Here is a 14,362-nt window from a genome sequence, read left to right as displayed (position 1 = left end):
GTAACTGCCAAAGCAGACACGGGTGTATGAAGCAGAACACCTATGTTATAACGACTGCCGTTTCCCATCCAAGGTAAATAATTTACATTTATTCGAATGATTTCTGCAACGGTTTTCTTCAAATCTTTCTCGTTAAATATTCATTAAGATCGTTTAGTTTATTAACTATTAAGTTTATCAAAAGTAAAAACCAATAGTACTGCCAGAAATTGTAAAAACCAATAGTACTGCCAGAAATTGTTTTATTAGTAATATGCACAGGTGAGGTTAAGTGCGACGTTGGAACCGAACAGGAAATAGCAGGAACTCGAGAATTGCGGGCCGGGTGCAAAAGAACGCGGTATTGCTGCAGAAAAGCTCATCGACACAACGATTCGTACCGTTGCTATAATTAACGGAAGACATGAGGTAAGCTGCGAGCACCGATATTGTAAAACTATTTACAGCATTTAGTTGACTTAAAACGCAACCTGACCTAGTTCAACAAAAAGAATAAAAGCACAAAAGAAAAACACACACACACATATATATATATATATGAAACATTGGAAAGGCGTAAAGCAAAATCGCTATGGCTTGGCAGAATGATCGCATATACAGAAAATCCATGACATATTGGAAACTATAATACAAAAATTAAATCATGATTTTGAAATAAAACAAAATATTTAACGTCTTAAAATTGTTATCCAGAGGATTTTGTAAAAAAACTCGATAAAAAAATGTGTTTTTATCCAGAAGGATGGGGGAAGATGGGACACTTTTTAACTCTATTTTCTCGTCCAATTTAGTAGTAAACAAGAAGATTCAAAGAAATATGAAACTATGTCCTCATGAGTCTCATAGACCGTTGTTAGTTGTTTAAAACACGATCAGGATATCTGGATATTATGTGCTAAAGGTGTCCCATCTTCCCCCACCCTACTATACAATAGACATCGTATTTAATCTTCATCATCTGCACTGTTGTTGACTTCCAAAATCAGAGGATTCATATCTTTTTCATTGGTTTGCTTGAGGGACATGATGTTTTGAGCGAATAGCATGTTGATGGTACGGAGGATAGGAAGAATGAGGAGCAGCTCACAATACATCGTACGAGCCTGTAAAAAGGAAGACTTGATTATGGAAGGTTGATGCTTTAATAATAGAATCTTTATAATTATTTGTGTTTTTTTTTCTCTGTTCTACTTTATGATGCGGTACAGTGTGGTATGTTGGAAGAATAGAAACTTATGATTTAGGCTTGAATTTGGCAGGTATTTATTAAATTTGTACCGATGTAAGTACTTTTAAGTTTAGAGAAAAGAGGTTACACTAGAAAGAACTATGGAGGAAAACGGTTTAGTTAGAAGTGCTTATTTTAAGTACATAAAGTAACATTGTTTTACTTCGTTTGGTGGTTTGTGAGTGTATTCATATGCTTGTAATGTATTTGCAACACAATCCTGCATTTGTTCCACCTTTGCCTGGTCCTCTAATCCTGGTCTGTCAGGAGAGAAGAGAACCAATGCGAGAAGAAGGCAAATCTCTTCAACCTAAAAGAAAAAAGTTTCACAATTCTGTAAGAGGTGTTTCTTAAACTGGGGTAAATTTACCCCTAGGGGTACATTTTCCGTATTTAGGGGGTAAATGAGCCACCAATCAAAATCCGCATTTGTTGTCGGAACAGAAAAACTGTGCCAATCGTAGTACTTTACTAGACATTGAACAACTGGTTGCCAAAAAGCAAGCACATTCGTCGCATTAAATATGACCGATGTAATTAGTTGTTTTCGCTTTTTAGTAAATGAGCGCCACGTTAAATATTGGGGGTAAATCTGATAAGTATCTTTGTTAAAAGGGTAAAGCATACAAACAAGTTTAAGAACCATATAAGCAGTGTAAGGTATGCCATGTTAGGGGCATACCCAAAAAGAATCAAAATTAATATATTGATAGAAATGCTCAAGTGTGATGTAGAGGTGCCACAAAAGGTGAAAGAAAGGTTAATACCCAAGCATCTCGATTCATATACAAGTTTTCATTATTCATTAGAATGCCTTTTTAAGGTAAATGGTTTCTTGCAACACTGAATTCTGAAATTATCAAGGATTTACAACCAAAAGCAACCCAGGTTGAACATAGTGATCATGAGTTTTATAAATTACTAAAATCATTTACCTGCAGTTTCATTTTGCGCATTCGAATATGAAGACTGTTATATTTCTCAACAAACTCTTTGTTGCCTCCAGCTTGTAAAAAATCACTTGGCTTGTATTGAAACTTGTCGGACATGTACTTGTTCTCGTTGCATGAAAACGCAAAGTACGACCTTTGAACATCAACATTACTTCGTAATCGGTTTAAGGCAACAAAAACTATTTAAAGCCCTTATTTTCGGCAGAGTGCTTTACTGTTAAACAAATACCCTATTGTGCAGTATGCATGGTGGCTTTATACACCTTTTAGCTGAAAGTTACCAGTTGATAGTTTTTAACCTTCTTGATTATTTTTTCCTTTTTATTTAATGGTATTTAAAGTAAAATCACCTCAGTACAAGCATCTCCAAACAACCCCCTCTCAGCAGAACAATCTGATCTACGATGGATAGTTGAACAAACTGTGGTATACCCTTGCAATAATCGATAACCTGAGTATTGTAAAATGGTTGTTAGCTATCCCTATAAGGATTGACATCATAAAATGCAAAAATGGCACCACATCCATTTAAATTTAAAATAAAATCTAATGTTCTATCAATTACTAGCTCTTATAACCAAGTACAAAAAATGAATTTGGTTTGCAGCAAAAAAAGACAAGAAAAATTATTTTAACAATTTAAGAAAAAACTGATGGTACTAGCTATTAAGCTGGCAACTGGAGAGCTTTGAACAGTGAATTACATGCAGTAAATCTAAGAAAGGTCAGAACAAGTTTTTTTTAATTTAAAGTTAAGTTAACCTTCCGAATTCCCCATGTCATAATGTCACAGAAATGTTGGAAAAGTTGTTTAGCTTTAGAATCATCAGCAATGGAAAAGCCCTGACTTCTTAGTAACCCTCTTAGGTATGAAAGGTCACCTTTAAGTTAAAAATGAAGAAAAAAAAATAAAATATGTTAAAAAAATCTATAAACTTAAAAAAAAACAATTGAAAAACATGTTAAAAGTATACAAACTATAAAAAACGTTAAAAAATATGTTGAAGGAGTTTTTGGTTTAAAGAAAGATTTAAAAAGATAGAACTGTAAACTTTTGAAATGAATCGTGGTTCTTGCGGTAATTGGACAACTCTGGCCTAAATCCAAATGTTCTTTGGGTGCCTTTCCATTGAACCTTACCCACATAGAATAAAGGTCAAACGAAAATGGGTAAATTGGCAAAAAATGCTGAAATAAAAGCATGAGATGTAATTGCTTACCTGAGTCTTCAGTTGTACTTTGTGCTTCAACCTAAAAGTAGTAAAAAAAAACAATTGGATTAAACATAGCTGTGCCAGCATGGAACAGTTGGAAAAAGTTTAGTATTCAGCTGATGTGATAAAAATTTTTTTTTTTATTTTACTACTAATCCGCACAAAACTAATGTTGACCAACTGCAACATCTATTAGATAATTTGTTGTCAACAACGGAAAATGAAAATTTGTGTAATAATAAAAAAGCTCATGCTAAGGTACAAAAGTTTCAAAAATGAAACAGCTTCTGAAAGAATGGTGCAAAAAACCTCTATGCAAAAAATTGGCTATGTGAGTTTCCAAATTACTGATTTTTTTCAGGTTTGGTATCATAAATTTAATTGAAATCAGCATTAACTGCTGTGTAATTAAACCCTGTCCATGCTTGTAGTTTTAGATTGAGTGCACAGATTCAGGTAAAGATTTAAATGTAAACCATATAAAGTTCTATTCATATATGTATGTGGATTGTACTTACTGCAGTTGCTGCATCCAATCCATTCGGGTTTTCCGTGTTATTTCCTATCTCCTGCTGGCCATCGTTAGAACCAGGCCTATAAACAATAAAAAATATTATGCCATGGAAATATAGTTCAGGGAAATGTAACGATTTTAACCAGTATTGTAGAATGGGAATTGAAATGTTAAAAATGTTTCTAATTAAACATAATTTGGAGAAATTACCAAATTAGTTATAAAACATTTAAAAAAGTTGTGACCAAAAGCGTATACACTTGATTTTTTGTATGGATCAGAACTTATTGGCCCAAATTAAATGACTTTTCAAACTGTCATACCCGACCTTTAAAATTATTTAAAATTTTGAAACAGAATTTTTATTACATTTTTGCTGTTACGGTGACATCAGATGCATCATTGGCAGTTCCATGCAATGAACTGAATACATCAGAGTTCTCTGGTTGATGCTGCAATGTTAGACAGAAAACACATAAAATAAAACAGTACAGGGCACATAATTAACCAACATTTTTTCTAACTGCATAAACAAACTTTTGGGGAATGTTTATACCAGCATGGGGTTTGTCTTTTGGCAAGTCATTATAAGGGAAACTAATGTTAAGAGCTAAATCGAGATTGATATTTTTTGTTCAAAACCACGCAGTTATTGAGTCATTGTCATTTGTCTTTAAACAGGTGACATTACAGGTGCTTCAACCTCATTTGTGCCCAATCTTTCACAATGGGAAACAGCATATAAATAATTTTCTTTTTGTCATTTTCTTACCTACTTTCATTTGTGTTTTTTTTTGGTTTAAAGGCAAATATCAAAGATACAATTTTTGAATGGTAGTTAATAACCAACCTATCTATTGTTGTGTGTCACTGCTTTGCTAGACTATAATTTAAAGATTGTCTACTTCATAATAAAAGACTGCCACTGACGGACAGTCAGTATTGGAAAATGGCTTGAAAAGCCATAGTTAGAATCTCTTAAATAGCGTTTTAAAACTTTGTGTAAAAAACACAATATGAATAGCAAGTGATCAATGCTTGTTATATCACAAAACTATATCAACTACTTTATTGGTGATTAGCTTTATTGCAATGCTGTTTTTCATTGTGAGACAAGTAACCGTAACATACTTTTAAATAACATAAAGTAGTAGATATACTTTTGTACCCATATCATACTTTTCAATAAACCCAACATACAAATGACCATGGCTTAAAAACATTCAACTTAGAAGTACATTCTATAATACACCAACTACAAATTTTGATTTCAGAGTCTCTTTAACACTTATTGTTCCAACTTACTGACCACTATAGTGATGACCACATTTGTCAAACACTTAATTCCTCACAAATTGGCATACCCATGACTCGTCATGAGTAATGAGTGTTAGGGTGGTGGGGCAAACTTGGCACAAATCTCAGATCTTTGACAATGACCTCACCCACAAAGATTACAAAAATGACTAAAGAGTCCTAAGCTTTCATAATAAGGTTGTTCAACAGCGATATTTCAATGTCTAACTTCGTGTTGCCACACAAAGAAAAACTTCCGATATTTAAAAATACTAAAAATGGGATGGTAATATATGAACATACACTATCTCTATATTTCATTAAGCATAATTAGGTAAATGACTTCCAATTTTAAACTCACGAAAACTGGTTGCGTTGCATTTGTTTCTTTTGTTGCTGCATCTTCTGTAACTAAAGTGAGTATTATATCAAAATTAAACTGAAACTTGCTATCTAATTTAACGCTAGGATACAATAATACATTTATTTAGCCTTGGAATAGGATAAGTTTTTAATATTTTTTTCATTTACTAATTGTTAATCTAATATATATTTGTTCCTCGGAAAAAGTTATATAAGCTTCTATTTTTAGTTTTGATGATGTCATTGGATTTTGATCGGCAAAGAATGTTAGAAATTGTATACTAGGTGTGATGAAATTGATGATATTTATAATGGAAAATTAATTATTTACAGCATTCTTCCAGTTTTGCATTTGTAATGGGTTTTAAAAGTGTATTGTTTTCTATTGCACCATTGCTGTAAGTGGTAACTCGTACCAAGCAAAATGCAATATAAAATTGGCATATTAAAAATATGTTATTTTGTTACTTCTAATGTGAATTAATTTTTAGCTACTGTTTTAGCAGGTTCAAATCCGTGATAAAATCTTGCCAAATGGCAGACAAAGCGTTAAAATTAAAATAAAGTTTTTGTACCAGATAAGCTGCTCAAGATTAATTCTAAAGCATGTTATATAAAAATGTATAAAAAACTTCTTATAATAAAAACTGACCTGCAGTTGCTTCACCCCTTGCTTCATCTACTTTACCATCATTCTCATCTGATTTTTCACTCATGTTCTTTGTGGAATTCATAGCAACGTATTCAGCTTCCATGTCCTGGTTCTTAGACAAGGAAGCGACAAGCCAAGCAAGAGATGTTTTTGGTGATGATGGGGGTTTGTCAGGAGCCGTGATTTGCTGGTTTTAGGTTAAAGACAAAGTTAAAAGGTACGTTTATGGTTGTGACAACAAAAACTATTAGGATGTGCCAAAGTTTTCAAGAACAACCAGTGCGCTAATGACACATGTGGCCACTTATGAAGAGGTTTCTTTGCATTTGGTCATATTAATAAATAGTAACTCCAACACACATACATAAAAACATTCCCTTTGTTTCTATATTTTTGTATGTTTCTTGCAGGCACTACTATGTTTAATCCTGTTGTTTTGAAACTAAAAACTTCCCTATATTATCAGCAACAATTTCTTATTCTTGAGTGTTGGTGACGTAGGGATTTTATTTTAAAGTATGGTTAATCGCAATTATTTCCTAGGGCACGAGCTTTTTTGGGCTCTGCACATCGCTAACACACAAGACACACCCATGTTTTTAACTGTCGGAAAATTAAAATAAGTTGTTTCATTATTATAAACCATTATAAATGATATTGGTTATTAATTATATTCATTATAAATGATATTAGTCCAGTTTAGCAAATCTACAAAACAATTTCTTCAAGATCCCAAATGAAACAAGGAAACAGTATTAAACAGTTATCAGCAAATTTAATTAAAGGAGCATACCAATGAAAAAAATAAATTTGTGCATTGATATAAATGTTCAAATGCGATCTAAAGGTACCATCAAAGTTTCAAAATACAAAACAGCTTTTGAAAAAATTGGGTGTCAAAACCCCAAATTCAACTGCTGATGTAAAAAGTATTGACCGTGTGACAATAAATAACAAAAAAATGTCATCCAACTTGTGACCGTTTCTAGTTTCTAAACTACTGAAGAAAATTGGATTTTTTTTTGAATTTGTTATATTGAATGTTTCTTCTTGGTGAATTATATTTATCAAAATTAAGTGACACTTTTTATTGGGAAATCCCATTATTTGTTGAACAACTAAACTATTTTATTTTTATTTGTTTTTTTTAAAGTTGGTGGAACCTACGTTTGGATCACATTTAAGCATCTTTATACGTATAAAAAAATCGTTACAGTGTCAGTGTGCACCTTTAAGCCGATACATCATTATCAGTTAAATATTAACCTCTCTTCCTCTAAAAGTGTCGTATTCCACGTACGCAAAGTCATAACTGTCACGATGTCCCTTCAGCAGTGTTTTCACCAATAGTTTTTCATCCATTGTCATTCTTGTCGCTTGTGGCTGTTTGGAACCACTGGAAACAGTAAAAAATGTATGCCAATGACATAAGTCAAAAAACTGTTTTTTTCTGTTTTATACAAACTAAAGTTTTACTATGAAAAACATAAAATACACAAAAAAACTAAATTTTTACATAAATTTTACATAAAATTTAAGAAATCAGATTGAAGATCTGGAGTATTCACAAATTGAGATTAAAGTATTCAAATTTTAGACAAAAACTATCTTAGGTTATAAAAAACACCCAAACTTTACATTTCCTGCAGTTTCTTCAATCTTTCCTTTTCCATTTCCTGCTTCTTTTGATTCTGCTGCTCAGACCTTTTTTCTCGATTCATACGAATCAAATCTCTTTTCTTGTTAACCTCTTCATCACTTAGAATCAACGAAGAATTCATTCCTGGAAAATAATTTGAGAATGTTTACACAAATTTTTTCGAGCTGTATATATTTTTGCTAAACCCTATGATTATTCCAGGATTGTAAAAATACCCCTTTTTCAGTGATAATGTCACCGTCCGGATCGTCGAAAAACGTCCGGATTTTTTTAGTAGAAATAAATCCTATTTATACTAAAATCAAGTTTCTTACGTTCGGCCAACAATATACTCTTTGGTTTCTTTGTTCCGTAATTATTGACAACATAAACGTTCGCTCTATTTTAACCGCATCGGTTACATTGCGAGAACACGGCGAATAACTAAAATGACGAAACGGTTCGTGCAAACATTAAAAAAATGCATTTTCCTAACACCTACTATACTAATTTTGTCACAAATCATGTCACATGGAACCTTTATGTGGTGAATTTAAAATGATATTACATTTATTAAAACGACGTATCTAAATCGGTAGAAACAAATGAAAAGTTTTACGCATGTTCATCGTGGATTAAAAATGTAACGATGATTACGTCATAATACCTTTGATAAACTATTAAAATTTTAGAAAACAATTGTGGTTTATGTGCTTCTATATTTCATACAATTGTTTTATTCCCGATATAATTTTAAGCAAGCAACCAAGAATAGTTTAAACTTTAACAAATGCAGGTGAATTGGGTTTATGTGAATTTTAATTGGTGCAAATATAAGAGCGAGGAGCCACGCTATCAGTAAATTGGAGCCGACGCAAATTGTAATATGATATTACAAAGTAAAGTATCTTCCCGGCCAAGCTTGGACAGAAGCCAAAAAACATCGTTCGTTGGCACGAGAACCAGAGTTTCATTACGGCACTTTTCATGAGAATAAATTCACAACGATTGCTTCGTTTGTTAGGTGTAGAATGTATGCTACCGCATGCGTCTTCCTTTAATTCCTACACCCGCGCAGAGCGTAAAAATGTGACGCTCATACACGATGTTTCGATCTCGTGGTTCGTTGGGCAGTGGGCATTCCTCCCGATTGTTACGTAATCAAACGTCATAGTTCATAGTTATGTTGCAATAAGACATGTCACGTAACAATTAAGCGCAAAATGTCAAATTGCAGCACGGCAATGTTTGTTACTCGAGCGACTTCGTTAGCTGATTATTACGAACACGCGACGAAAATAAAACATTAGATCGCAGCTTTAACAACGGTTTCTATCGCACAGTCGCCCGCACTAGACTGTGGTGTCGTGGTGATAGTCAGTAATACGCTTTATAACAAGATTTGGTAGCTTGAGTGACAGACGCACGTAAAACATATTACGTCCGGATTTTCAATAAAATTAAACGATCACCGTCCGGATTTACAACTTTTACAATCCTGGATTATTCCCACTTTAAAATCTTTTAATTGACATACCTGAAAACAATGTGAAAAAACTTTTCTAAAACAAAGAACTAGATATAAACCACTAGGGATATGCTGAGCCAAACCTGATTATATTTTGGGCAGAATGCTAAGCCCTTATTCGATTGCTATACCATTGCACACAGGGGGCCAAAATAATCGGAAAAAATTAGGAAAGTGAAAAACTAAAAGATAGTGAGACGAGACAAACTTGGCTCTTTCTTTAACTATTTTTTGTTAGTTGGTAAACTCTTGTTACGAAACACAATCTAAGCAAGTTGCAAGTGGCCAGTGTTCGCGTTTTTGTATAGTTTGATTTTATATGCACTCTACTTTTTGCAGCACTCACAAAATTTGCAAACTCATTAAGCAGTATTTAACAGTAAACCACGCTTTCTGTATGATGAAAAGCTTTTAAACAAAACCAGAACATATTTTAAGCGCTTTTCTGGTTGATGAGACCTTTCGTAATTAAAAAACTATTAGTAAAACGTTTTCATGCGAACACCCAAACATTGCGTGACACTTGTTTTGTGGAATTTCTGACTTAGAAATTCTAACAACAGCAAACACATACTTGTAATTAAATTTATAACTTTACCTGCTGCAAGACAAGCATTGAATCTACATGCTTGGCAATGTTTTCTATTATTTTTGTTGATCTCGCATTTTTTCTCAAATGCACAGCTGAATGAGGCATTTTTCTTCACTGAGCGACGAAAAAATCCCTTGCACCTTTGACATAAAAAAAATTGCAGTAATAATGGTGTTAATTGTTTAACTAGGCTATCTGTGGGACAACTAATTGAGGTCGTGTCCAAAACACACACTTGAACAAGATTGAAAATTTAAGTATTCCCCCACAACCTGCATAACTTGGGTAACTCAAAAGAAAATCGCACACAGGTCATTTGAAATCAATTCAGGTCGAATCAGCACAAAAAACAAATTTGCCACTACTCACTAGCACAATGGTTGCAAAGCATTGTTTGCTGGGCCTGGGTACATAATAAAACTGTGGTTAGGGATGCACATTACAGAATTTCGAACCTATGAGATTCGAATCTAATTACAGGATTAGGTACTCTGTTTAATGACGTCATCAAAGGTCATCTCATATGCTACATCACATTGTTGAAACTTATTTATTTTGAAAAAAAATATTTTTGTGTTTGTGGGACTTTCGAGAGTAAACGTTTCGCAACGTCTTTTCATAGCCTGCTATACGTTTCATGGCGCAAAAACTACCTAATAGTACAATTTTTGATCGTTTTACAGCCCATGATCCAACAAGGATGCTATAAAAGAGTCAATAAACTGACTTTTGTGGGTAAAATTAGTTTTTCCTATAACTATAAAAAGATTCAAAATTCTAGATTCGGAATAAAGTATTCTAGGATATCCTAGAATACCTAATTATTCTGTAATGTGCATCCCTACGCGTGATTGCAAACGGTTTCAGATCTTTTAATTATTTGGACCAGAAACGCTAAGCAGCCACGTCCAATAGATGTCAAATGACCATACGAGTTTAACAAACAAACTTTTGGTCTGATACCTCGAATAGTTTTTGAGTTATGGTCAAAAAAGCATTTTGTGGTTGCACGCGGTTGCAAAAGGTTGCAGATATTTTGGTTATTTCGAAAAAATCATTTCAGGTATCGGACCAAAAGTTGGTTTCATAAACTCGTATGGTCATTTGACATCTATTGGACGTGGCCACGTAGCATTTCTCATCGAAATAACCGAAATATTTGCAACTGTTTGCAACCGCCTAATGTTTTTTTTACCATAACTCAAAAACCATTTGAGGTATCGGACCAAAAGTTGGTTTGTTAAACTTGTATGGTTTTTTGACATCTATTGGACCTAAATGCGTAGCGTTTTTGGTGGAAATAACCAAAATATCTGCAACCGCGTGCAACCTTTGGTTTTATCAGGGATCCTTGTTTGCTCCCTCGGTTTTAATATAACTTCAGCAACGTTTATTCATGTGTTTGTTAAAGCAAACGCAACCTACCCTTCACATGTGATTGCACCAAAGTGCATTCCAGTTGCTTTGTCATTGCACACAACACATATCTTCTTTGATGCAGCAGGGCTAGATAATGCATTTGCTCCTATAAAATAATTTCCAAAAACTCTTTATTTTTATATGCTTAGTGCTGAACAAAAATCAATAAGGAAACAAAAAGTATTAAAACTATCAGTTCAGGATTAAATAATGTTACCTGTATTAGTATCGGTTGCGCCTTTTACTTTATCCTTGACCTTAAGTACTTCTGCCGATGGGCCTTGAGGATTTGACATTTTCGTTGTTTAGCATTTGATCTAAGTTCTAACAATAAAATGAACATCTAAAACTAAAATAAAAACAAATGGAACGTGCGCGAAACATGATCTGGGTAACACTAAAAGAAAGAAGGGATAAAGAGTGAAAAGCAGGACATAAACAATTTTTCACGCAGTTTTCAGTCAAAACATTGCAACCGGATAAACACGTTGTTTACAATAAATGGAGCATATCAGCTGCTGCTAAGTCTGCTGCTAAGTCTGCTGCTGGTTGGTCGGTTAAAAGTAAATAAACAAATCGACCATAGACAGCTAATATGGATATACAACTGATATCTATGTTCTCTGCTGGAAACTAAACGTATGTTGTTGTGGGACTGGCTGCCTTTTTCTTACGTTCCCTCACCGGACGATTATGACGTAGATCTTTGTGTGCTTGTGCCACAGAAATAAAAATGAGTAGAACGCGCATCTCCAACGTCAGTAAAGAAGAGAGGTCTCCCTTTCGCGGGTCGTTCCCGTTTACTATTGTAGTCAATAAAATCGAAGGCGTTTTTGAGCACGTAAGTGGTCATATAGATCCTTTTTCGTCGACCAGTTGTTCGTGTTGTTGCTGAACACGTTAGTGGTCATATAGATCCTTTTTCGTCGAACAGTTGTTCTTGTTGTTGTTGTTTTTTGCGAGACTATTTTCCGCACTTATCTCAATTCTTAATTCTAGCATTTTCTTTAATCTCTTGATTTAAATCAAATCATAATATATATTTATAATTTTTGGACTGAATTTTCAGATTTAAAACCGCACGATGAGCGATTAATTAACGATTACTTTCCTCATGCACTTTACATAGCGGAAACACTGTCTGGAGTTTGGCGGGGAACGACGGCACATGTTATATAAGATAAGAAATCCACACAACGATTCACGGCTGAATCAAACTATTAGCATTTAAGTGGGGACGCATTAAATGCACTACTCTTATACCGTATTATCATTAATCGTAATTAAAACATTTTTTTTAATTCAACATTATATTATTAATATTAACTTCTAACATTACCTAATTACTGCGTGATTACGGTTTGTCAAAATTCATGAAAACAAACGTTTTTAAGCGACGACAACGTTAACTAGTGTAAGTTTACAATAAACACATGGTACAGGAGTTGTACAAAGCGTATTTACACATATTCTTTACCAATCACTCAATCCTCATACGTCATAAGTTTCATTAGTTATAATACATGTATAAATACATTCTGCCTACTGCTCCACAGTCACCAATGGCGACTAAAAACCGTTTTGTTGGTTACTTCAGATTCGCTTTTGATCGAGCCCAGTCGACCGTTGTAGTAACAGGATTAGTTAATATAGCAGGATGGGGGTAGATGGGACACCTTTTCATTTTGTTTTCTCTTTTCATTTGGTAGTAAACAAAGAACAGTTAATGAATTATAAAACCGTATCTTTACGACTTCCACAGACCGTTGTTAATTGTTCAAAACACGATCAGGCTATTTGAATATTATGTGTTTTAAGTCATAGGGTAAAACAACTATTTTCTAATATATATATTTCCAACAAACCGTTTGTTTGAAGTTTTTATTTAAATTTAAATAAATAATTAAATACCCTAAACAAATGGTAAACTGTAAGCGTTAACCTGCTAAATACCTAAACTGGCCTAATAAATTTGAATAGTTGGTGTAGTTTTTAAAACAAAGAGCTAAAACCTCCTAAAACTACTATGCGCCTATCTTTTACAATGGAGACCAAGCGAAATGGGGACAGAGTTGGCGGTCACGTGGATAGAAAAAGGTATGTATTGCGGTTTCGAGCAGCTGCGCGTTCTACCCTTTTTTATATATGTGGTTTGTGCCGCTATCAACCTATGTTTGTGCCTTTGTCACTTATAAACAATACGTACGTGTATGCTGAAGACAGGAGACGCAATTTTAACTTATAAACAATACGTATGGTATGCTGCTGGAGAAATGAAGATGCAATTTTAATTTTTTAACAATAATACGTATGCTGCTGCAGGACGGAATAATGTATGTAATTTACTAAGTTTAACCTAAAAACAATACAAATACTGCTGGAGTACCGGAGATGCAATTTTAACTTAGAAGCAGTTCTGGCAAACGCATTCTGCTGGCAATGTGTATGCTGCTGCAGGACTGGAGATGTAATTTTAACTTACAAACAGTACGTACGCTGCTGAAGGACTGGAGATGTTTTTTTTCCGTACGCTGCTGAGGGACTGGAGAATTTAATTCTAAACATTCCGCAATTTGTTTTTTTTTTCACTTATTGCCCAGCAGAAGCCATAATAGATTGCATTAAAGAATCTTCAACTAAAATAATAAATTTCCGTGAATGAGTGTAACTAATCATATCTGTGGGGCGGATGAACGACAGCTTATAGATATACCGCGGATTTTTGGGCACGACACTTAACGAAAATTGCTCCAACCCAGTAGTTACTTATGGGTTGTCCAGATTGTCGGCCATACAGAAAAACAATCACCCATAACGTTGCATACGTGGTAACTCGTAACGTTAGCGGACACGGAGTGTGTGTAACAGAACACCCGTGTTATAATATCGGCCACTGCCCACCACGCGAAGATGTAAGTTGAACTAGTTACTAGTTGAAAAAATAATTGACAATAAAGAAGGGGG

General features: G+C 33.9%; 1 protein-coding gene across 2 annotated transcripts; it reads right to left on the bottom strand.

The window, feature by feature from the left end:
- Nucleotides 1-225: 225 nt before the first annotated feature.
- Nucleotides 226-11,904, bottom strand: LOC149729612 (vitamin D3 receptor B-like). 2 transcript variants are annotated; one of them, XM_089886895.1, is made up of 15 exons: nt 11,616-11,904; nt 11,405-11,504; nt 9,986-10,119; nt 7,859-8,003; nt 7,487-7,616; nt 6,221-6,407; nt 5,567-5,610; nt 4,279-4,361; nt 3,914-3,989; nt 3,402-3,432; nt 2,944-3,062; nt 2,532-2,632; nt 2,164-2,314; nt 1,392-1,538; nt 226-1,103 (listed from the first exon to the last, which is right to left on the bottom strand). In XM_089886895.1, the coding sequence occupies exons 1-15, from the start codon at nt 11,692-11,694 to the stop codon at nt 945-947; spliced, it is 1,686 nt and encodes a 561-aa protein (XP_089743021.1). In that variant the 5' UTR covers nt 11,695-11,904; the 3' UTR covers nt 226-944. The 2 variants fall into 2 exon arrangements, with proteins under 2 accessions (XP_089743021.1, XP_089743020.1); XM_089886894.1 differs by having other exon boundaries at nt 5,567-5,616; nt 11,616-11,901.
- Nucleotides 11,905-14,362: the final 2,458 nt, after the last annotated feature.

Source organism: Ciona robusta, chromosome 10 (genome assembly GCF_009617815.1).
Source record: "Ciona robusta chromosome 10, ASM961781v2".
Taxonomy (NCBI): domain Eukaryota; kingdom Metazoa; phylum Chordata; class Ascidiacea; order Phlebobranchia; family Cionidae; genus Ciona; species Ciona robusta.
The sequence above is the reverse complement of the archived record's forward strand: the minus strand, read 5'-3'. Positions and strand labels throughout refer to the sequence as shown.

Bases quoted from the DNA above. Each gene is read 5' to 3' on its own strand.
- LOC149729612 (XM_089886894.1), bottom strand. From the start codon at position 11,694: ATGTCAAATCCTCAAGGCCCATCGGCAGAAGTACTTAAGGTCAAGGAT. The intron at 8,004-9,985 runs GTAAAGTTATAA...ATTATTTTCCAG, and splicing joins CAATGCTTGTCTTGCAGCAG to GAATGAATTCTTCGTTGATT. The intron at 3,433-3,913 runs GTAAGTACAATC...TACTACTTTTAG, and splicing joins GATTGGATGCAGCAACTGCA to GTTGAAGCACAAAGTACAAC.